The sequence below is a fragment of the Terrapene carolina genome, unplaced genomic scaffold (assembly GCF_002925995.2).
Source record: "Terrapene carolina triunguis isolate 2854851 unplaced genomic scaffold, T_m_triunguis-2.0 Scaffold93, whole genome shotgun sequence".
NCBI lineage: Eukaryota > Metazoa > Chordata > Testudines > Emydidae > Terrapene > Terrapene triunguis.
This window is the reverse complement of record NW_020664444.1, coordinates 11,157,199-11,181,572: the sequence shown is the minus strand read 5'-3', so window position 1 is coordinate 11,181,572 and position 24,374 is coordinate 11,157,199. Positions and strand designations below refer to the sequence as shown.

The 24,374-nt window shown below is 46.6% G+C and overlaps 4 protein-coding genes across 9 annotated transcripts in view; 1 reads left to right on the top strand and 3 right to left on the bottom strand.

Moving 5' to 3' along the window:
* Positions 1–349, bottom strand: part of MAD1L1 (mitotic arrest deficient 1 like 1) — a 529,982-nt gene extending 529,633 nt beyond the window's left edge. For all 3 annotated transcript variants that reach the window (XM_026650732.2, XM_026650733.2, XM_026650734.2), the window contains exon 1: positions 308–349. The gene's annotated coding sequence lies outside the window, so the exon portion shown is untranslated. The remainder of the gene's footprint in view (positions 1–307) is intronic.
* A 2,439-nt stretch (positions 350–2,788) lies between these two features.
* MRM2 (mitochondrial rRNA methyltransferase 2) lies at positions 2,789–7,808 on the bottom strand. Its single transcript, XM_024215058.2, has 3 exons — positions 7,735–7,808; positions 5,458–5,747; positions 2,789–3,299 (listed from the first exon to the last, which is right to left on the bottom strand). The coding sequence occupies exons 1-3, from the start codon at positions 7,740–7,742 to the stop codon at positions 2,857–2,859; spliced, it is 741 nt and encodes a 246-aa protein (XP_024070826.1). The 5' UTR covers positions 7,743–7,808; the 3' UTR covers positions 2,789–2,856.
* Positions 7,809–7,890: 82 nt separating this feature from the next.
* Positions 7,891–14,293, top strand: NUDT1 (nudix hydrolase 1). Of its 2 annotated transcripts, XM_024215061.2 has the most exons (4): positions 7,891–8,003; positions 8,463–8,623; positions 13,160–13,305; positions 13,769–14,293. In XM_024215061.2, the coding sequence occupies exons 2-4, from the start codon at positions 8,472–8,474 to the stop codon at positions 13,939–13,941; spliced, it is 471 nt and encodes a 156-aa protein (XP_024070829.1). In that variant the 5' UTR covers positions 7,891–8,003; positions 8,463–8,471; the 3' UTR covers positions 13,942–14,293. The 2 variants fall into 2 exon arrangements, with proteins under 2 accessions (XP_024070829.1, XP_024070828.1); XM_024215060.1 differs by lacking the exons at positions 7,891–8,003; positions 8,463–8,623 and adding an exon at positions 9,000–9,096.
* A 1,513-nt stretch (positions 14,294–15,806) lies between these two features.
* The window catches only part of SNX8 (sorting nexin 8), a 29,128-nt gene continuing 20,560 nt past the window's right edge, over positions 15,807–24,374 (bottom strand). For all 3 annotated transcript variants that reach the window (XM_024215052.3, XM_024215053.3, XM_024215055.3), the window contains exons 6-11: positions 24,086–24,246; positions 23,312–23,444; positions 22,121–22,189; positions 21,135–21,284; positions 20,501–20,650; positions 15,807–19,372 (exon numbers count right to left, since the gene is read on the bottom strand). In XM_024215052.3, the coding sequence (XP_024070820.1) occupies positions 19,259–19,372; positions 20,501–20,650; positions 21,135–21,284; positions 22,121–22,189; positions 23,312–23,444; positions 24,086–24,246 (777 nt within the window). In that variant the 3' untranslated portion in view covers positions 15,807–19,258. The remainder of the gene's footprint in view (positions 19,373–20,500; positions 20,651–21,134; positions 21,285–22,120; positions 22,190–23,311; positions 23,445–24,085; positions 24,247–24,374) is intronic.

Sequence of the window (24,374 nt, the reverse complement as noted above, 5' to 3'; positions counted from 1 at the left end):
CAGGGGATGGGGTTCGGGGGGGCGGGGCCCTGTTCTGCTGCTGCCCCAGGGGACAGGGTTCTGGGGGGGGCTGTGCTGCTGCTGCCCCGGGGGATGGGGTTCTGAGGGGGGGCCCTGTGCTGCTGCCCCGGGGGATGGGGTTCGGGGGGGGCGGGGCCCTGTGCTGATGCCCGGGCGGTGGGGGTGTCAGTGTCGGGCGGGGGGTATCTGTGGGAAAGGGGGCCCCGTGGTGCCACGGAGCGGGAGGGGGCGGCCAGTCCAGTTACCGCCCTGGGGGCAGGGCGCAGCGCGGGCCTCTCACACTCACCCGCCACAGCCGGCTCCCTCGCTCCTGCTTGGATCTCCCTCCTTGTCCTGCACCGAGATCTCGCGAGAACTCGCGCCCAGCTCCCGCGAGACCAGTCCCTCCCCTTACCGTAATGTTGGGATTATACTTGTATCCTAGCTGCAGCGCCTCCGTTCTCCTCTTACCGTAATGCTGGGAGCACGCGTGAAATTCCTATTTCCCCAGCGCGGTAGAGTAAACCCGTGAGTGTCATAGCAACGTTGTATATGGGAGACCTGCCACTTTCTTCCGGAGAGGAAGGATGAGTTTGTGATTCAGACCCTGGCCTGGGGTTCAGGAGACCTGGGTTCCAGACTCGGCTTTGCTGTGTGACCTTGCTCACTCTGTGCTTCAGTGTGATATTTCCTCTCTCCCCTCCCTGGGTAGTTTAGACTGTATCAGCTATTCCCGGTAGGGACTGTCTCCCACGCTGTGTACATACAGTGCCTAGCACCCTGGGACCTGGACTCCTTTTAGGGCCTCTCAGCTCTAGTGCAATACAAATGTTTAACAACAATAGTTATTCTAATAGGGGACACACACACACACACACCCCTTCCAGAAAGGGCATGAGGCCCCACTGCAAGTGACCATCCCTCCTCCAACTAGGCAGGAGGCACCATGCTCCAGTTGTGCTGCCAGCATGCCACATGGAGAGTGAGTAACCCACCTGGCCCACCCAGATCTTCACAACTCCTGACCACAGTGACAACAATGCCTGCATTCCCTCCTTTGAACCGTGCAGTTCTGCTATCAGATTGGACCAGGACACCTGCAGAGAACCTTCCCCTGCCACTGCTTCACAGACAGAAGCAGCAGGAGGGACTCCTAGGATCATACACCCTCCACAGGCCTCATTTCCGGCCAGCCAGACCTGATCACATTTCTGTCCTCTACTGAGCACGTTTTTTGCTTCCTTCCCAGAAGAGATGAAGAGCTTAGAAAATGAGGAAAATAAATGAGTAACCTGGACTAAAAACATTAGTAGCAATATAACTGTGCATGCATTGGCTTTGGAATCACACCCGTGACCAGCATTAGTACTGTCAGGAGTAGAAGAATATGCCCAAAGCGCACTGTTGGCACTGGAAGAGGAAGAGGCCTGAGGGGAATGAAGAGCTGTGTCCCTTTTTAAGATCCTGGTGCTGTCCCTCTGCAAGTAGATAAAGAATTCATGATTTCTCACTCCCACTTTCCTTCCTCACTCTTTTTTGGTATGCAATTGCACCTTTGCCCCCTCTGCCTAGAAATGATGGCTACAAGGCTGAGAAACTCAGCAATTCACACCCCAGTCTCCCCTCTCCAGCAGTAGCACTAAGGATGCCCACTGTTAGCTTCAGCCATTCATGCCCTTATCCCACGCTCGAGGGAGGGTGCAGTTTAATCAAACCAAGTGTTTAAACAGAAATCCAAAATAAATCACAGTAACTAAAATGTGAACTTTGTAAACCTCCTTACACTGCTAAACTGGGATTCCCAGCTATGCTTCCCCTACGCGCACAAGTGACTCTGACCAGCTCTTTCCCGAGGCTGCATGAGAGAGCCTCCACCACTTTGCTTTCTATGACTTTGGGGCTTAGCAGGCTAAGCTGTAATTGCAGGGAAAAGCCTGCTCAGCCCAGGACTGGAGCATGCCAAGTGAAAACAAACTCTTTGGGGAATTTAGCTACTAAGCTCTAACAGGACTCGACTTGAGCACATGTAAAAACTGATTTTTCAGAGGCTTGTAAGCTGGTTAAATGTGGTTGGATTGTCATGGGGACAACAAAAGGCACATCCATGACAAAAAGGCCACTCCTCTTCCAAGCTTCAAGGCCCTGCTCCAAAGCCTGGGCACAACAGACCTTCTCAAAGAATAAATCACCTGAAGTTTTTAATACAGGTAAAACATGCATTTTTCCTAGCCTCTTTCTTAGAAACAGCTTAACCATTTTGGCTGAAGTTCCCAGAAAACTTCAGCTTGAGGCAGACGGCTGACATGGAAATTTTCAGCCCATACGGTTATTTGGCAAAGAGTGCACTAATACCTTGCACTAATTTTTAGGAAAAATGCAGAGGAAGTAAAACTGACTCATAGTTCCCTTCTCTTCCCTCTCAGATTGACAACTGCCTTACGTTTTGTCCAAAGCATGACTACAGTCGCAGAGTAGCAATTTGAAATAAACATACACCTGTAAACAAATCTATAACTAGTGTTTTAATTTTTATTTCCATCCCCCACAGGCAGGTTTTATATAAATTTCCAAGAGCTTTCTTCCCAGGTGGGGAGTTAGACTGGATATCCTTACTTGCCTAATTAGATTATAAACTCAGTGGGGCAACAACCTTGTTTTATTTTGTATCTATAAACCATGATAGACACCTATAGTGTTATATAAATGACAGATTTCACCAAGTTAGGCTTAACAATAAAGCAATTCAATTTCAGAGTCTCAATGCTGGGATATATATATATTTTTTTTTAAATACACTTCAAATCAAAGTATCCAGTCAGTGACTGACAACCACTGCAATAATGGCAGACACAATCATCAGTGTTTCTGATGTTTCACTCCATCATTGTACAGTTTTGCCAAGTAATAGATCTCTGCTGACTCTTTCCGGCTGGACTGAGGCTTTATAGTTCGCACGTCTTGGAAGTGCTCCATTAGTCTGTTTTGGAGAAGATGGGCTTCCCGTCCATCCCAGAATTTACAGAGGATGGTTCCCCTTGGCCGCAAGATACTTTGGGACAGATCCAAAAGGGTCAAGCACAAGTTAATCAACTTCTGATGATCTAGCTCTCGGATCCCTGTGGCATTAGGTGCCATGTCACTCAAGATAACGTCTGCCCTCCCTGTAGGAAGGAGCTTCTGGATCTTCTTAAGCATGACTGGATCTGTAATATCAGCATTGGGAAGGAAGACTGCTCCTTCCAGAGGGGAAATATGAAGAAGGTCAACTCCAAGGACAAAACCAACAGGGGCGTTAGGATCTAGGAAACAAAGAGTTAATGCAAGAATGGAAAATGCAAGACACCTCCTTACCTCCAAATTAATCACTCATATTGTTAGCAGCTCTTGTAATAAAAGTCATATTTGTGAGTTTCCCCAGAGTTCAATACACAAACCTACACCACACATTGACAAAGTGCCGTCTAATCCTCCTATAACCAGAATGCTCATTTATTATGTTCATCTCACCCTAGTTATTTTCAGCAAATTTTAAAAAAATAAAAGCAAGCTTTCTTTAAAGATCGATATTCCAGAAAGCCTCTTCATCCATCTCTACCCAGTGTGTCAACAGTGAGACTGTGCTGGAGTCAGCCAATAATAACAGTTCTTTGCCCTTACAAACATTAATGAATTAAAACACAACACCTCTAGGAGGTCAATGTTACCACCATGTTTATAGAAAGGGAAATTAAGATACAGAAAAGCTAAGCTTCTTGCCTAAGGTTACCAACTAAGGGCTGGTCTAAGATAAGTGGAATTACTACAGCGATGGAGTAACCTCTTCCATCACTGTAGTAAGTATCTACAGTACAGCATGTTTCTAGCATAGACATATCCTAAGCTAGTGGCAGAGATGGGGACAGACCCCCTCTTCCCCTATGCCCAACCCTCTATACTACCCCATAGAGTAGCTCAATGTAAGAGCTTTAGCTGATCTATTGTAGAAGTGGGTATCTCCTGGGTTCTCACAACACATTTTTGGTGGCCTCACAGTGTGGCCACCAACTCGTGGCCGCTCTAAGTATTTTAGGAAAAGCTGTCAATTAACTTTAGGAAAAACAAAGATATGCACATATACACATTGGCGCCAACTCCAGGGGTGCTCCAGCCCTGGAACACCCACAGAAAAAAGTTAGCAGATGATTAGCACCGACCGGCAGCCAAGCTCCCCCACAGCATCTCCCATCCGCCTGCAGGCAGCCCCACTGATCAACTCCTCCCCCTCCCTCCCAGCCCGCCACAATCAGCTGTTCCACGGCGTGTAGGAAGCGCTGGGAGGGAGAGGAGGAGCAGGGATGGGGCATGCTCAGGGGAGGGGGCAGGAAGAGGTGGGGCGGTGGTAGAGCAGAGGTGGGACAGGGATGAGACCTTGGGGTAAGGGGTGGAGTGGGGACCGGGCTGGGGGCAGGGCTGGGGGCAGAGCAGGGGCAGGACAGGGCCTTTGGGTGGAGTTGAGTCGGGACCTGGGGCAGAGTGGGGGCTCGGGAGAAGATGTGGAGTGGGGGCAGGCCTGGGGCAGAAGGGGGATTGAGCACTCCCCGGGGTACAGTGAAAATTAGGATATATGCATATATGTGTCCTAATCATTGTAATTTATTTATGTAGGATTTTTTTTTTGCAAACTCAATAATAAAAATAACATACAGTTGTCTCTATTCTTTACTGGACCTAAACAGAACAGAAACACAAATATGGTGCTTTGCACATTCTTGTCTTTTTTTTTTTTAATAATATAAAGACTTGCTAGATATTAAGTCTGTGAAAAGTGATATTAACAAAACACACAAGTATCACTTTTCACAGCAGACTTACTCAGCCGCCCAGCAAGCCCTAGAGGGGGTGGTGGGTTTGGAGGCGGAGGGGCACTGGGGGGAGCAGAGGGGGCCAGGGTGATGGGGGGGGTGAACTCAGGGCTAGAGCCCACCACCACCTGGCCGGGGAATGAAGCTCGAAGCCCCATGGCTGGAGCCTGACTTCACTGCCCCCGGGAAGGTGGGGAACTAGGTGCCTGCTCCTCCAGCTTGTGTGTCTCCAGAGGGGAGCAGGGCCCAACCACTGCTGGCAGTCCCGGTGGAGGGGCCGCTGCTTTACCCCCCTCCCACCCCCATCACTGCCCAGGAGGCTGTGGTCACAAGAAAAGCCCAGGTGGCCGCATTTGAAAAATGCTGAGTACTCCCTAAAGATGGCTTCTCCACCCCATAGGAAGTGCTCCTCTTTATTACCATCATGGTTACAAAAAGCCCCACATACTTTAAACTTTATACAGCTATTAATGACTGTGCTGAATGTAAGCACCCACCCACATTCAGCTGTCTGCAGCACAGCTAAATCTATTAGTAGAGCAGAAGACACTCCTCACAGACTGCAGGTTGAGTCAGCATTGTCTAGTTCTTCTGGGTGCTAAGCGTGTGCACTCACCAGTGCCCAAAGCATTGACTCGCTGTACAGCAACCTGACTCCAAGCTCCAGGAGCTGCCCCGCAGTCTATCACAGAGAGCCCTGGACGAAGAACCTTATGTTTGTCATCTATCTCCAGCAGTTTGAAAGCACTCCGGCAACGATAATTATGTTGTTTTGTTGCCCTCACAAATGGATCCTTAAGATGCCGCTCCAGCCAGCGGTGCTCTGCCCCAGTTTTGCTCTTTAGACATCCTGCTGCAGTGTGGAACCTTTGGCACTGAAGGGAAGTGCTCACCAACCTCTGATAACTATAAAAAAGAAAGGTAAGTTAATCTGTTTCTGCATAACCACTGTGCACTTGACAACCATATGTCTCTAAAGTAACAGACTCCAATTCTAACCTCATTCCTTTCAATCTATCAGTAAGCTCTTCTACAGATGGGACTCCTGAAATTTACTGACTCATTTTAGAGACTATTGGGCACCTGCAGTTAATTATTATAATTATTTTTTATTTGCATTGTAGTAGCATCCAAGAGTCTCAATTATGGACCAGGATCCTATTCTGCAACAGCACTGTACAAACACAGAACAAAAGGATGGTCCCGTGCCCCCAAACAGCTCAGCATTTACAGTGAGATTTTTGTATCCTAAGAACAGTATCAACATTATCCAGTCCTTGAAACAACTCTGCAAGATAGATACTATTGAATACCAGGCCATCGGATTGCTGTGAGACAGTCACATGTGAAGCTAAATGGTTCTTCTTGGTCCAGTTTCTAGGGAATAGGTGTTCACCTATTGCAACACACACCCCATCACTGTTAGCACAGGGAGCACCTTTGTTGACAGTGGCAAAGGTACCACTTTCTCCTAAAAATAGTTCTTCAAACATAGTGAAAAGACACCATGTTGTAGCTGTTCTGTGGATATAGAGAGGCATTCAGTCACCAGAGCTGTCATTAAAGAACTTCACCCCAACACTAAATTCACTAAGAAAGAAGGTTAGTTAACATTACTCCTCCAAAAGTCCCATTTTCCCACTAATAAACTTAGTGTAAATTCTCCTTCATCTTTCCCAATAACAGCGGTTTTAAAAACATTGATTCATAGATTTCAAGGCCAGAAGGGACCACCCATTATGATTACCTAATCTCACCTCCTGCATAACAAGACCATAGAATTTCACCCAGTAATTCCTGCATCCAACCCTTATCTTGTGTCGGAGGTACAGCATGTTTTTAGAAAGCTATTCCATCTTGTTTTAAATCTTCAAGTGATAGAGAATCTACCACATCCCTCTGTAAGTTGTTCCAATGGTAAAATCACCCTCACTGTTAAAAGTTATATGTACCAAGTAACAGAAATCTGCATGTGACATAAGGACTCAGAGACAGGGTAACAGCCCCACAAATAGTGGATTAGATTTTCTGATTGGGTAACTCCACATATAAGTGCTGCTTTTGAGATAATCACAAATTCCAATATCAGCTTTGGGCCTGTGTAGCATTGGCACATTGTATCACATTATTCAGGGGCCATGACCCATTGTCACATGGTAAGTAATGAGGCTGCAAAGGAATAGATCAGATCAACATCACAGTGTCAGACTCATGCAGTAGAATTTCATCCCCATAACATACTGATTTCCCCATTTGGGACAGTCATAATTGTTTTAGCATACAATGGTTAATCCTCTGCTTCCAAAAATTTCTTTCGGATCCAGAGATTTCAAACGGAGTTCATTGAGTGAGTTCAACAATGACTCCCCGCCTTTTCTCCCCCAACTGTCCCTATTTCTAGATTTCAAATATTAACAAGTCTGAAGTTTTTTCCTTTAAAGCAACAAAAGTGGTACCCCTGCCCTATTTGATGCAACAGGCCTTGGGGAAAGGGTGTTTGCGCACACACACACAGAGATCTTCCAGGCCCAAGTAGGGGCTCAATGGGAAAAGCGAAGAACAGAACAAGGGATATGGAATGAAGTCTCATTCTAGCACTGGGGCGACAGGGAGCACCCTGTGAGCAGCAGCAGCGACCGCCCTTAAACCCCTCTCTCTAGGGGACGGTACTGTGGCTAGTCACAAGTGTCTCTGGACCGGGCTGTCACTTGATTCAATTCCCTGCTCCCCGCTGTCTGACTCGCCTCGCTGGGCCTCCTGCCCGCCCGCTCCCACCTAACGCGGGAAGAACAAAGCGATCAAACCGCGCAAGGACCCCAGGGCTGAGCTCCCCGATCCCTCCCCCCACAGCCCGGGGAGTAGCACCAGAGCCCCCCCCACCGGGCCCCCTCACCGGCTCATGGCTCCGGCCCACGGCGAAGGGCCCCCGCTGCCCCCCGCCCGGCTCCCAGTGTCTCCTCCGAGGCCTCCCCGCCCAGAAACACGCTCGGCGCCGCGCCGGGGGGGGAGGGGAGAAAGCGGCTTTCCGGCTCTGCGCGCCGCAGCCTCTCTCGGGCGCCCGTTTCGGCTCCTGCTGCCAGTCGGGCCCTTTTCCACGGAGCAACCGCCGGCGCAGCGCCGCTCCACGTGGGGCCGGGTTCGCCAGGGGGCGGAGCGGGCCAGGTGAGTGATGGGGGTCGGAGCGGCCCGAGCCGGGGGGCAGGTTAGTGATATGGGACGGGACAGGCCGGGGCGGGCCAGGTTAGTCATGGGGGCGAGACGGGCCGGGCCAGGTTAATGATGGGGGGGCAGCGGCCGGGCCGGATAGGTCAGTGACGGGCTGGGCGCTGAAGGGCGGGGGGGTGATTGGCTTTAATCAGCAATCTCCGGGGCTAAGTGGGGGGCAGGACCGGGCGCAGCAGCACGACCCATTGGGTGCTACCGCACGCCCTGGTTTGAAGTGGTTTCCATCATACACACGGTTTATAGTTTGGGCTAATGGCTCTCAGCACCCCCCCCCCCCCCATACAAATTGTTCCAGCACCCCGGCCTGCGTGTCCCATGCGCTGCGGGCGCAGGCCACGGTGTCTGATCGCACTCTCCCAGGAGTGCCCGGCTCAGACCCATCTCCCCTTTTCACAGACAGGGGCGATGTTCACAAGCAAGCTCTTCACACTGGTGCTGGTGGTGCAGCCCCAGCGGGTGCTGCTGGGCATGAAGAAACGTGGATTCGGGGCTGGGCGCTGGAATGGATTCGGGGGCAAAGTGCAAGCGGGTGAGACCATAGAGCAGGCAGCCCACAGGTGAGATGGGCGGGGCACTGCGTGGGCACACGTGCGCCGTGGGGATGTGGGAGGCAAGACCAGATGGGGCGCTGATGGGTCAGTTGGTGGCTCCTTACTCAACCAGAAGAGGCAGGCAGACTGGGTGATCCCTCTCCCTGAACTATTCAAAGTGTCATTTGGCCAGGCATCTCCAAGTTGGGTGTGTAACAAGAGAGTATCACCACCTTCCAGCATTTAGAAACCATGAGTCAGCCTCCCTTTTTAAAAAATCATGAGATTGTTTAAATCATAATTTTTAAAGCCATTACACTGGGGGGTGGGTTATTTGCCGTTTGGGTTTTGAATCTTTCGCGTTCACGTTTTTCAAGTTTTTTATCTTCAATGTTGAGGGCTGGAAACTTTCTTTGAAAAATGCAAGCTGAAGCTTTAAGAAAAACATCAACTATCAGGAGACTTGTGATAAAATCGCAAGAGTTGGCAGCACTGATCAGGTGATTTTTTTCCCCCTGCTTACATAATTTATTACACAAGCCTCAGCCCAATTAAATATTACTTGGCAAGTCTGTAGTGCCTTTTGTGAAAAGATCACTGAGCACTTTGTAAACTAATTAAGTATGGCAGGTTGCTAAGGGTTATGTAGAGAATCACTTCACCCATCACTGAAAATCCTTGAGCAGTAAGTAGCACCTATTGCAGTAGTCTCGTCGATGCACTACACGAGTTGAGGACATGACTGATGAATAGTGTGCTAAACAATGTAATTACATGAGTTGTAATTTGGACAGGATACCAAGTTAATATCTCTTTTACTAAAAGTGCCAGAGACTCTCTGGTAAACCCATTTTAAGTTTCATCCAAAAGATAAGCAGCACAGTGTTGCCTTGGCTGTGTTGCGGGATTGTTTCAGTAAGGGCTCAAAGGAAGAGTGCCAGCTACTGAGTCACCAGTACTGACTTTCTGCAGCACTTGGGTCTCTCTCCAATTATTGATTGAACCAGCCCACTCCTATTTATCTTGAGGTCTGTTGGGATTGCAGCAGAAGGTAACATGGCAGATGAGCACTGAATCAGTAATTTCATATAAAAATGAATGTCAGCTTCATATAGAAGAGTTCTTCTGACATAAGCCCATGTCTCCCAACCCTTTCACAAATGCCTGAATTTTCCTTCAGAAGGGCAGGGAGTTTGGCATTGCTACAGTAAATCTCTGGGTATGTTACACTAGCTAGTTTTGCTTGTTTCTGGGTATTCCAAAGCTCCCTTCTGCATAGAGTAGTTTACTTTGCAGAGAACTGGTCTCTCACAGGGCTTCTTCGGCTGCATTTTATATAACAGCCTTTCAGAGAAGTTACTGACAGTTTATGGAGGGAGGGAGATGAGCCTCCTTTCTTCAGCGTGCTGTTGGTTTGTTAGGCTCTTGCTACTGCTGAAAATAGGGTAGATGGGATGGATGCTTTGAATAATTTAGCATTTAATAAGTACTTGTAAAGTTCTCAAAGTACTGCACACACTTAGGGCTGGTCCACACTACCCGCCTGATTCGGCGGGTAGAGATCGATCTTCTGGGATCGATTTATCGCGTCTCATCTGGACACGATAGATCGATCCCAGAAGCGCTCCCCCGTCGACTGCGGAACTCCTGCTCGCCGAGAGGAGGAAGCGCTGTCGACGGGGGAGCCTGCCTGCGCCGCGTGGACCCGAAGTAAGTAAATTTAGTTCGATCCAGGAAACGTTGACTTCAACTACGCTATTCTCGTAGCTGAAGTTGCGTTTCCTAGATCGATCCCCCGCCCCAGTGTGGACCTGCCCTAAGCCTCACACCAGCACTGAAGTTCTAAAGTTACTAGACCAACATGTCGTGTTTCATAGGTGGTGTATACTGGCCACTTGCACCATTTTGGATTTAGAAGCTTTGGCTTTAACATGTAGGAGTTTTTAGCCATATTTGGAATGTTTCAGCGATCACAAGCAGGGTGGTCAGCATCCCGAGAAAGGATGTTGCTCTGGACTGTATGTAGCAGTTTGAGCTGGAGCCCTCTTGGAGCAGCTCATCAGAGCTGGCAGCAGTGTCACTCTGGGGAACTAACTCAGCCACCAATTGCACCAGCCTGTTGGATCTGGCTCTCTCTTGTGCCATCCCGTCTCTGGGTAGGGGCTTAGCCCACATAATGACTAACTGTTAATCTGAGACACGTATCAAATTATGTTTCCTGCTTCAACAGCTACTGTAGCTCACTTGATACACAGTATCCCCATTGTTCACCATGTCACATTAGCTTATTAAGGGAGCATTGAACTGGTTCATTATTTCTAGTTTAATTTTTTACCCATTATGTTTCCAGCCACTATGTAGGGAACTGGACTGTACAAATTTGTATCAAACTGCTTAGAAAGCCATAGCAGTGTCACACCCAGTGAAATGAAGCCTGTGAAATGAAGCTTTAACCTCTATTGCTGAGAAAACATCTATTTTAGACACTATCATCTATTCCAGGAAGATCAACTAAAATTAGTCAAACCGTGAAATCAGTGTGTAATTCTAAAATGGGATTGATGCCAGAGAGAGGTTGATACCTTACGGAGGGTTCCCATTACACTGAACTTGGGAGTTGCTGCCCTGCCAAAAATAATAAAAAAAAAAAATCCAACTACACATTCATTTTAAAGTCAGGTCTAACTTTAATTAAATACTGCAGCTGAATATACAGTAGCTTTCAAACTATTAGTTATTGCTGTACATTGGAAGAGCCCTGGACTAAGCTCACAGTTCCATACCTAGTCTGTCAGGGGCAGACAAAAAAATGCCTAAAGGGCCTTAAGGTAAATAAAGCAGTTAATCTATTTTTTCCCCCCAAGTGGCCCAAGCCCTGTGTGATGAAGTGGGGAACTGGCTGGCTGGCAACTTCAGAGAAGACATAGCAGAATTTTAAGTATATCCTTTAGCCTCTCATACTTTCACATAGTGTGTACACAGAAAGTTCACTGTAGTCACTGCTTTTTCATAATGGTTGACACTATTTACACTGGTCTAAATAAGAAGTAAAATATTTGGCATCACATGGATTGTGATGATATCCTGCATCAGTATTGGAATGAAGCCGAGCAGTTCTGTCCTCTGAACACAGTTCACTACAGGTTTTTGTACTGGCAATTCAGACCTGCAAGTGAAAGCTGTTACATATTTGACCAATAAAATACTGCTGAAGATTCATAATATCTGAATTAAAAGGGGAGCCAGATCAATACTTAAATGAGAGACCTTTTGTGGTACTTAGGTGCACATTGGAAGAGGAGATGACAAGTCAAAAAAGAGACACTCTTCTCTGGGTCAGTGGCATGGCCCCCAGCATGGTGTTTTCGGATAAGATGTAAACCTGGCTATTTGTGCTCATCAGAGAAGAAACTGACACTTTTCATAAAAATAAGCAAACCAGCCCAACAGTTCTGAACAAATTTCAGCTTTGATCATTGCATCCAACCTTCCAAAATCCCCCCTGCATTTCAGCTGGATACAGTATTGACTTCCTGTCTTGAACCATTACCTAGTATCCTGTGCTATTAAACAGCAGTTTCAGTCAGCCTCGGCAGTAGCGGAATTCCATTGGTAAATGCTGACATCCTTATATATCTTACCTTCCTCACCAAGATGTCTGAGGGCTTAACTAAACTGATATTTGCAAAGCACTATGTGCTGCCTTGGGGAAGGATCCCATCGAGCTGCTCAGTATTAAGTGAGGCTGGAGGTGGGGAGAGTTTTCACCCAGCTGTAGTGTATCTTAAAAAGGATCTGCCCCTTGCAAGAGGAGTAATGGCTGAATAACTCGATTTAATACAAAAGTACAGAGTTCAACTGTAAAAGGCTAAACCTAATCTTTCCTCTACCTAATTTCTCCAGAATGTCCCTTTTTTTTTTAAACTTGAATTTTTTCCTATAACAAGAATATACAACGTTTTTAATAAGCCTGTTTCCGGCAATGGGCAGTAGGCTTGTCCTAAATCCACCGAGATCTCTACTCACAGGGTGCCATTTTCTGCCAATCCTCCCATGTGGATTCTGGAATACGCCATCATTATCCAAACAGCAAAATTCACACACACAAAGTTTTAACAATTCCCTGCTTTCTGGATTCCATGATGCATCATTTAGGAATGGCTCATTAGCCCTCGCTCTAATAGTTATCTAATGCAGGTGCGTGGTGCCAGCAGATTGCAGGTCCCAGCATGCTCTGAGCCCTCTTGGTCCAAGTAGGCTGGCAATTTGGCATTCAGGCTGGACCATTACTTGCTGGGACCTATGCACTTTGCGAGTTACATTTTGCTCTCATCTTACACTGGCAGGTGCATCCTCCACCCTCCTGACAAGTTGCCAATGTGACCGTAAGCTGAGGAAGTTTTAGGCACTCCTGCTTTAAAGTTGTCAACTTCCCCCCTCAATTTCTGTCCACGTTTGTGCAAAAGATGCAGGCTGTCTCTCTGCCTTCACCCCAGAGTGGTGTGTTGAGTTTGTGTTTTCCCACTGCTCACCCTCATGCAAAGATATCTGTCCCTCTTGCAGGGAGCTGCTGGAAGAGAGTGGATTGACTGTAGACAACTTGCAGAAGATAGGTCAGATCACCTTCGAGTTTGTAGGTAACTCTGAGCTCATGGAAGTCCACATCTTCCGGACGGACAACTTTCATGGAGAGCCAACAGAAAGTGATGGTAGGAGCACAGGGCAAGTGGCAGCACAAAGATTTGTTTGCCCCTATTTCCTAATACTTAAAAGCATATGTGGAGAAGGGGTGATGCTGGTCCCATACTTATGTGGGCCTCTATGATGCACATTGAATTTCTCTCCCCCCCCACACCCTCAATATTAGTTTTGGACTCTCAGCCCTCATTCTCCTGACCAGAAGCGTCCTGCCAGCGTTTACTAGAAAGCGGGTGGTGGCTGAGTAGGGCTGTGTTGTCTGAGCAACATTAGCAGCCCATTGCCTCCCTGAGTCCTGCTTCTTCCTCTGGACAATTTCCCCCTACAATCCCTCCATAAGGAAGCCAGCTAGCTGTGCAGGCCTATGGATCATAGTTGTTGGAAGTGCTTTCCTTCCCTCCTAGGACACCCAGCATCAAAACAAAAGAGCAGTGAAATAAGTTTACCCAAACCTCTTTATTCTTCCTATTTTAGAAATGCGTCCACAGTGGTTTCAACTGGATCAGGTGCCTTTCAGTCACATGTGGCCAGATGATGTCTACTGGTTCCCCCTACTGCTCCAAAAGAAGTCGTTCCAGGGCTATTTTAAGTTCCAGGGGCTAGACACTATTCTGGAGTACACGCTGAGACAAGTGGAGGAGGTTTAAGAGGAAACAGCAGCATTCCGCCCTCACCAAATACATCATTGCCCATATTGGGCCAGGCCCCAACTATTAGGTATTAACATGCCACAGTAGTGGCCACTTTATGCAATGCGCTCCTTTCTCAGCAGAGGAGACTTATCTACTGGATGGGTGGAGGAGAAAAAGTGACTTTTCTCTTGAGGGAGAACAAAAGACAGCAGTTCTTGTGCTGGTGCAGTTCCAAGGTGTGGGGTGTTTCAGTTATGGCTTGGTAATGACTCCCATAATTCAATGGTATCCCTTCTCCTTTAACAGTTAGATCAATAATCTGTTCCTTCTCAGATGGCCCTCTTTTACATTAAAATACTAAAATGAATATAGCATTCACGGTCTGATTCATGTTCCAGGGAAGTGACGAGATGATTTCTGAAAGGCCCTTAAAAATAGTCCAGAAGCAGGAGACCTGCCCCCAGGCAGCATAGAGACTGGAGTGTGATAGTTAACCACTTTCTTCACAGGCTACAGCACTGGAACTAGCACTCCCCTTAATTCTCTTCCCCACCCATCCTACAAACTGGGACAGTGTGTTGCTTCCTCTTATTCAGGGCCAGCTGAGGGTGGAGCATTTTGGGGAGGCTGGGCATGGAACTGTGCATGGCTCTAGTTCTTTTCCTCTCAAAGCAGCAGGAGGTTGTGGCAATGGGTAAAATAAAGCAATGTGGTTGCATAGCACTGCTTAGGCCCTGCCCAGGTTCTCATTTCTCTTAACCTTAACTATTCATTCACTGTTTAAATGGTTATTAACTGTCCCTCCTGCTCAGCTGTTCATGCTGATAAGTGAACAAGTGCTATAAAGCTCAGAACCTTCAGCAGGGGCTTTGAAATAGGTTTCACCCCAGGACAGCAGCAGGTGAGCCGTACAGGGCTTGGGTCTGCTCCCAACTCAGCATGCAGGGCAATGAGTTTAATCAGTCCATACCAGAAATAATAAAGCCACTCTTAAACTTCTTATACAAGTTTTTTTTTGTCTTACAAATACATATTTTTTAAACACATTGGAGATAGAATCTTGGAATGTAATATACTCTGTAAACATTTCCAGTCTATCAGCTGTAGTAATAGTTTTCTAATTCCTGCAGTTTGATAAAGTGCTTCATACATAAGACTATTTGAGCAAAGCAAAGATACAGGATTTTCCCAAGCAGGTAAAATTCACATCCTCCAACCAAGCCTGCCTCTTCCTATCTCCGTCCAGCTGCTCTGAATAGTCAGTACTAGTCAAAGTGCCATTCCTCATGCACGTGGCAAGCCTTGGCTTGAAGGCAAAGGATAAGAGTTAGTGCCTTGTACCCCTGCCATTCATTCTGTATTACAAACACTCTATTCCCTCTGATACTATTGCAGAGACCAGTATTTTGAATTCTGTCCTCACTTGAGCTGCTGCTTCATCTTTCAGTAAAGTCACAGTCTTGAACTTGTGCAGCTAACCTGTTACAAATTCAGCAGTGACTTCCATGGGTGATCAAAAGAAGAGCAGATGGAGCAGAGACAAGAAGAGAGCAAGGCACTGTTTAAACATAGTGATCCCATCAGCAAGTCACAGGTAGGGGGGGGGGGGGGAGAAAAAGAGAGATTGATATTTTGGAAAGTTTCCCCATCTGTAAACCCTTCTGTGCAGCTGGTCAGAGTGGGCACCGCATGTTGTCCCCTTCCAGTTAGAAACAGTGGTGGCAATAGGAAAGGCAGACTACATGGCTCTTTTGGTGGAAAGGAAACTACTTTCTGTACTGAAGAGTCAGGTTCTCCTCTCCGGCTTCATACTCATCTACAGACCTGGCTTCTTCAAGACATTCTGGTGCAGAGACACTTACAATTTTCAGTGCAAGTCTGGATGCCTTATCTACAAAGTCACATCGCAAACGGGTGGAAGCCCCCATGAGGTCAATATGGGCAGAGAAAGCTTCCATTCAGAAAGACACATTAACTCTTTGGTGCTAGAGCTTACAGCAGCAGCAGGTCTTGGCTAACTGGCATGCCCTGTTGAACTCATTTCCTGTTGTGCTTAACATCAATTCAAAACTAATTCCAGTTATCAGAAAATTTGGCAAGCTAATGCCCTACCGGCTCTGGTGTTGGGAACTGCTTATTCAATGCATTATGTTTTGTTTTCACTATTTCTGTTTGTTAGTCTGAACATAGCATGGACTATGGAAGCAGCTGGTTCTCCTTCCTCTACATTGCATATGGCACATAGAGAACTGAAATCAGTTGGACTTTTCTACCCTGCACTCTTCCACAGCAGAGAAGTTGAAATAGACGCTATCTCTGCAAACTGCATTGACCCTAAACTGAGAGGAGAATACAAGTGCAGAAGCCCCTTCTCTGCTGCTGGAAGTAGTCATGCCACCACCATTTGGATTTCAGACCAGAATGGCTAAGTCTATAAAAAAAGGTTTGCAAGTTAAAGCTTGTATGAACCACAATATGAGAGGAAGATGCTCCACAGAGGGAGTAGTAACCAGGGCAGTCCCCCAGGATGTGGCATTGGCTGTATCAGGTATATGAACACGAGGCACTCATTCTCTCTTGAAAGCTGCCCAAAACAGCAGATGTTGTTGAACGGCAACTGCAGTCCTCAGTGAAGCAGTGTATGCTCATCCCTGTGTTCATTCAGGGGCTAGGACAAGGCAACTGCACGAATGGATGTATTCTCACTCAGAGCCACTCCAATGAAACATTTCTTTTTAAGATAGGTTAAGCCTGTGACATATATAAAGCTGATTATCCGACTGAATTCCACAGGCAGAGCCTGAAAGGGCTGCTGCTTAAAGAACAGCAATGAGCAGTTATCCCTTGGACAGCTAACTATTTAATATGCGCTTAAGAGTTTAGAAATAGTTGTTACACTTTCAGGCTTTTTATAACTGTGAAAGGGCAAAGTTTCTTTCTACTAGAGCCCACTCTTTGCTATGCTGATGATCACCCTCTATCAGACAACTGATACAGGCAACGCAGCTCCCCATTTGATTATATGGGAGATCCAAACTTTTCCAAGACAATGTACAGTATTTTCTTATTTTGATTATTTGTTTAATTTAACAGTAGACAAACTACTCTTTGATTACCAAAAAAATAAAAAGATTTATGCTGGGGGCACAGGAGCTGGGGTTGACCACAACCAGGCAACACATTTTTAAAAGCATTGATACTGTCTGCACTAGTGTTTAAAATCACATTAAAATGTAATGTAAGCTAACATAAAGCAACCTATCTTCCTAGTCTAAACAAGGTCAAGTGGAGAAATGTTTCCTGTCTACCACTCAGGATGGTGGTTTATTATTACACTGTACATACATTTATGGTCTTAGCAATTTGTCCTGGTTTGTGAATAGAATCTCTTCTGTATTGCTTTGTATTCTCTGCCAAAGATTCGCTAGCACCTGTCTCAGGCTCTTGCAAAGCATGGTAGATTAGTTGCAAGGGAAACATTTTGAGCAAGCATTAGAAAGAGTTAGCACTTAAGCTGCTAACACGCAACAAGCAATGCATTCTGCGTAAGACCTGTTTTTACATTCACCCCTTTAAGAGTGTCAAAAGCCACAGCTCTCCCTAGCCCCAGCACCAAGAAATCGACACACACCGGGCACATTTACACTGCATTAATAGAGTGTGGCTGCAGTTCACATAGCTAGTTTAATCAAGCTAGCTTGTGTGTGAGTAGGAGTGAAGCAAGAGCAGCACTGGTTTCAGCATGGGCTAGTCATCCAAGTAATTACCTGGGTTCTGGACACATTTGTACAGTCAGCGCTGAACTGTGCACTGCCAGGGCTTCACTGCTCCCAGTAGCTGAGCTGGCTAGAGTAAAGCGAGCTTGGCTATGCCTACACATGCTGTAGTCACATCTGATGATTGCAATGTAGACAAACTCAGTGTCCTATGTAGGACAATCTAGTGTAGCCCCTGTCCCACAGTGGTGATTTCTCAAAGATGGAAGGGTCCTGCCTGTCCCAGACACCAGAACACTGATTAGCTTATTGACATATGTCAAGTAACTTTGGTTATTTCAATCCTAGTTCCTCTTGCAGCAGAAACTAGCCAACACTATATATAAGAATCAGAATTCTAAAATTAGAGAAGTTGAATATATCCCCCTTTAATGGGCAAGTTACCTAGAATAGGGAAATAATTATGGTCCAAATTTGACAGCTCATTCTTCCTAGTCAGTGTGTTTCCTTTTCACTCACTTGAAGCTTATTGCCTCCTTCACCTCAAGGCGTTTGTCTTCATCTTCAAGAGATGATGATCATGGTGGTGCTGCCAGAAAAGAGTGGCAGCATCATCATGATAAATACTGACTCTTGCTGATGGACTGAACATGTTCAGTCCTGTCCTGGTTATGTAACAATTGATAGTAGATCAGAGGGAACATCAGCCTTAGCCAGTTCGGGATCTTACAGGCAGCCGTCCTCTGAGGATACCAGCGTGTAACAGACACCCAGGAGTGAAGACTCCAGCTCTTCCCAGGAAAGTTGATCACCCCAGAACTGCCCTGCTTCAACAGTATGAAAAGTTATCCCTTTCTAAGGGGTGTATCGTAGTTTCAATCAGCTATTTTCTACACATGTGACTGGCAGACTCCCGTAAGAAATGCTGTTCAGCAAGGTCATCTTTGGCCACACATTACCACTCATGAGCAAATATGCCCTGTGCTCTCCTGTGACATGAGTTCAACTCCCACACTGGGAAACATCACATCCAGCACTGACCCACCCAGCAGAGCTAGAGAGCCAACCAGAAGCTTTCCTCTGTTTTGCATGTGGATCTAGCAATATGAAATCAAACATCTAACCAATGAACCTGGGGAGAAAGGGAGGCTAGCCTTCAGCTCTCCTTACCCACATATGCCTCTAGGTTGGGCCCCAAGCTTAAATAGCAAGGAATGCTTCAGACAGCCTGTGCGACTCAGCACTTTACACATTGGCCAGTATATGTGTTGATAGCTGTAAGAGGGTAGTTAGTATGAGCAGCATGAGACTTCAGCAACAGCTGAACTGCAGCAAGTGATGTACCAAGCCACTTCCAGTCCTTAGGCAGAGGGCCTCTGGGGCAATGAATCTCAGTCGTGCCCCAAGGCACTTCAAAATAAAGAACAAAAATCAGGAGATTGTCTCTCTCTTTCTTTGTATGTGCTTCGGTTTCCAGTCTGTCCATAAGTCAGAGAGCAGCTCAAAGCAGCAGTATAAAAATAGCTGTTTGGAGGATTCCTTTTAATATCTGGAGATAGAGGTCACACCCCTCTCTTGACCACACTTCGACTTGGTCAGTGTCAGATCTCAGAGCGTTAATTGGCAAAGAAGTTGCCCTCTGGGGGTGACAATGGTGGTGTTGGCATGTTGTGGGGTCCCACAAACAGGCAGCTTAACTTTGGCTTCAGTTCATTCCAAACTTTACTCATCTAGAGGAGAGAAAGCAAAACAGCTTGGTGGGTCATCACCTTGTCACATAGCACACTCAAAGGTCTGAGTTCATGGTAGCACTAAGCTGTGTTGGAGGTTGGTCAAAAGCCAGTGCATTTGCAGAAATGTTATATGGAAAACCAGTAAGTCCAGAGCACCTCTCCATCAAACTGGTGCTTTAATGCAGCTCTCTGAAGATCCTGTCATCCTTACCAAAATAGGCAGGCAGGGAAGAGACAGAGTTTTGAAGGCTTGGTTAGAGCCCTCCACTGAAACTGTCTCCCCCAACACACATTTCCATGAAGCAATGCATGGAAAGAAGTCTGAACCTAGGAAATGCTGAATGATTTATTTAAACACATAACAAGGCAACCTGTTAGAGCGGGGGAGAGAAGGGGGGGAACTTTTTGGCCTGAGGGCCACATCTGGGTATGGAAATTGTATGGCAGGCCATGAACGAAGAACTGTGATGACAATGTTTTTTTTTAATCCGAAAAGACACGCTGTGCCAGGACGTAGCCACAGGTGGGTCTGGGTGGGCCGTGGTCCACACACACACACACATCATCCAGGGCAGGTCCACCCCATCACTTGCCCCACTCCACCACCAGTGCTCCAGCCGGTGAGCGGGGTCAGGGGCTTGCCCCACTCCCCCTGCCCACCCTCCTTCTGGGGAGCAGGATCAGGGCGCCGGAGCGGAGCAAGCCCCAAACTCCACTCCCTGGCCGAAGTGGGGCAATGAAGCTCAAGGGCCGGATTAAAAGCTCTGATGGGCCAGATGCGGCCCACGGGCCATAGTTTGTCCACCCCTGTATTAGGTCCTTTTTCTTGCTATATAATTTCTGTTTAACACAAAGCAAAAAAGCAAATCCATCTAGCAAATATACAGCATCCACAATTGAATAACCCAGCATTCCACAGATGATTCTCAGACAGCTCCAAAGCTAAAGTCACCCTGGGAAGTGCGGGGACTGGAAAAAATACACATACACACTTACACTTCCCCTGGGTTTGTCAGCACCACCTTCCCAAGGACAGCCCCACTCTTTGAGAAAGAGGGGAAAACAAACAGCTCAAATACGTATTTTCAACAGGGGAAAGGGAGGCAAGATGACTGAAGAACTTACCTCTTTATGGCCCTGGATCTGGGAGTTGACAAAAGCTCCCAAGATGTGGGAAGTGAGAGGCAGGTAGATATGGATTAGCTGTGTCTCCTGGTGCAGGCAGTACAAAGAAAAGTAATTCCGCAGCTCCATGGTCATGATGGCATTCTCTTGCTGAGACACAAAAAACCCAGTTAACCTCATTGCCCAGAAGGGTGATGCAAGGGTCGCAGAAGAAATGCATCATCCTCAGTGTCCACTCACACCAGCAGAGCACAAGTTCTCCTCTCTACCCTGTAACTCAAGCACTTACCAAAAATCAAAAACGCAGTCCTGTGCCCATTTTGCTTGCAGCAACTGGAGAGGTCACATAGCAAGTACTTTCCACCATGCAGACTGTGCATTTCTGCACCTCCTACAGGCAGCTATATTGGACCACCTTGTTTTGGATACCAAACACCAGCAGTAAGTGTTCAGTAGAACAAATGCAAATTCTTTACAGCACAGCAATTAATTTGAATAAGACTAAGATCTATGGGTGACCCTTTCTGCCTGTTCCAAAAGCACTGATAAGCCACATTATGGCAGTATTAGGAAGAGGTTTCCATCCAACACACATGCTACCCATCACTCCCACACACAGAAACATCTGCCCTACCTCCACAATTCGTGACTCCAGCTGTTCCACGGACTCTGGCTCCTTGTTCTGCACAGTGGCACTCATCATCTGCTTCTTCATCATGCTGTATTTGTGCAAAGCTCGCTGGTGTTTGTGCAGTACTCCCTTCTCATGCCTCTCACATAGATCCTTCAGGAAGAAGGGAAACAACTAGTACTCACCCCATACCAGAGCCTAGATACAGGAAAGCGGGCCATGGGAGAGGGTGGGGAGAAGAGAACATGCACATCTGGGAGGTACACAGCTGAGGGCATGAAAGGTGTCCCATTAAATTTCTAAACTGTGGAGTATTTCAAATAAAGCCTTTTTTTTTTTTAAATGAGAACCAGAACTGTTCTGAGCCAAAACAGAGGGTACAGCAGGTGATCTGAAGCTGCATCTCTGTCAATGTGCCTTGAACTTTACCAACACCAAACTTCCTATCTGGGTATCCCTTTTCAATATTAAACATTGCTAATTAACCTCTTGTTAGCTTGCAGTGCCCTGCTATTCCAATCCTGGACAGGGCCCCTCTTCAGGAAGGCTGCCAACTGTGTTGAACTGTATTTAGCTGCTTTTTGCAGGGTGTCCCTGAAGGAGTAGGCTGAGATCGTAAAACTAATTTCACTTGTAACTGAACTAATGTCTTCACATGTAAAAGGCAGGTCCACTAATTCATTCACTTCCCCTTCCCCCAAAATAGCTGACTTATGAAAAAGATTAGCGGATTCCTACAAGTGAAGCAGATGGATATCTTCAACTCCTTGCAAGGTCTGGTGTCCACAAAACTTTTCATGAGCCAAGAACAGATCAGTAACATTTCAGAGCTAGCCAAGGGAGAATCACTCCCCTCACTCTACATAATGCCAGTTTGCCTCTGAACTGACTGTCCAGCCAGTTTTCCATTCACTTGGCGTTACACCCTCTAAAAAGCACAAAACTGTTCTAAACAACTGTCTCACTGGCAGAGAAACAGCAGCACTCACTTTATAGGACTGGAGTAAATCCAGGAAAAGGTTCAGCTTCTCCACCACATCACTCTCTTCCTGTTTTCCCTAGAAAACAAGAGACAAGTACATTTCATATAAGCCTGGCAAGAGCTCACATCACAGCTCCACAAACCCACTCAGTATGTTGACCCTCCACAGGAATCTCCAGGGCACACCAGCCATTACATAGCTACATCAAGCAGCTCTCACAGTGGGACTGGAGATCTTAAGCTTGGACACCAGGATGAACACAGAACTAACTGGAGTAGGAACAGCATTCGGATTGCCTGATCACTGCAACAAGAAGTTGGCATCATGAGTCCTCTGAGGTTTTCCATGCAGCTCTGTCTGGAACCCCTGCACTCATAGAATCCACCAGGATTTCATCTTCCCTCCTTAAGACACTTATTCCAGGTGACCAGCACTTCCTCCTTAGAAGACTTAATGAAACAAAAAGCAGAGCTGACAAGACACCAGCTAAACTTCAGCACTTGCTTGTTTGTTTCTTATGCCCCTTTTCCCTGCCTATGTCTGTGTCACAAATGTGGCTCTCTAGAACTTAGGCTCCTTGGTGCAGGAAACTGGTTTTATTTATCTGTAAAGCACTCAGAACATCTTTAGCAGCATGAAGTGACGGTTGCAGTGAAGAGAAACTATCACTCGTCTTTTTGGATTGTCATGTGCTCGTGTTATTCGTCATCACATTATGCCGTTTCAACAGCAATAAGACCTCTTGTGTTCTGTCGGAATGAGTTTCATGTAGTGTTTAACAAGTGGTGAAGGTCACAACTGGATACAGAAACAGGTTTTGCCGGACTATATTCCCCATATGATCTTAGCCAGGCAGAGTGCAGGATTCTTGGACAGCTTGGGACAGTCACTATTTACTTTATTCTTTAAACCTTTTTAAAAAGGCTCCCCGCACATTTAACTTTTCCCCTCCTCATTTAACACCTTTGAGTTTTTTAATTCCACCAGTCAGAACATGTAGCCCAGTAGCATATCTGGCCAGTTGGACATGGCTTTAGACTAATGCCTGCATAGCTGCTAAGAAAGGGAGAGTACTTTCTCGGGCACCCATGCCTAGAAGGCCTTTGAATCAAGAGGCGACACTAGGCAAAAAACATCTCTCTCAATGCTCAATGCAATTGTGATTATATAGGAGAAGCAAATGGCAGAGGAACTCACCTGCTGTACAGCCTTATCGGCCAACAGCGCAAATTCAACAGACAAGCCTTTCAAGGCCTGTTTCAGAGTCCCCCACGTGCTATTGTTCAGAGCAGCCCAGGAGGGAAGTGGTGTCGTGTCTGAGCCCAAAGCACTGGCAGAGGAAAGAAGAGGCAGTGAGTAAGATCCCACTAAGCAGCTAGGTTGGTCTGATGATTTACCCATCCCAGCAGTTACTGGAAGTTTCCCCCTCTCAAAACTCACTAGTAGGCTCTGGGGAAATAGAGTCCCCTAGGAATCAGGTGGCAATAAGTTTATACCTACTCCCCAAGAAGGTCAAGTTAGCAGCAAAGTGCAGTGATAGCAGGTTGGGATATGTATATGTGGGTGAGAGTATGCACACACAAATGAGAGAAAATGAAAGGAACTGTGCACTAGCAAGCCCGTTAGTGTTTTCAATTTAAAACAAAAATGTGGTGTGTGTGAACATATACAGCATGTAAAAGGGTCTATGAATGTGCACGACCACACACCCATGTACTTGGGGGCTGCACCATTTCATGCAAGTGTAAATCAGATGCAGAATGTCAATGCTGTTTTCTCTCCCTCACCCTGGGGAACACACCCACTATGTTTTCTTCTCTCTGCAACAGGAAAAAGTGAACCTGGTTTGTGCCATGCGTCTTCAGAAGTACATGCCCCATAGACATTCTACTGGTACATCTCTTGCTCTCTTTAAAACTCAAGGCTGTTCACAGAATGTGCTCTAGAGGGCATCCTCACACACTAATCTACCTTAGTTCCTTTCCAAATATGAGAAGATCTGAGGCATTATCAATGGCTCGGGAAGCTATTCTTTCTGCACGGTCCCGCAGTTTGTAGAAGCTGTTGTAGATGTTTCGGATAAGCTCTCGACTGGCAGCAAACTGGGCCTGGATGTCGGCTGGGAGGAAGTCCTGAGGCAGCAAAAGAAAGCTTAGTAATGGACTCCGTTGCATGATAAGTCACAAAGAGAGAGATTAGGAGTAGTAACCTGGTGATACCGAAAATGGTTTTATGCTCTGAGAGGAGCCATTGAAAATGG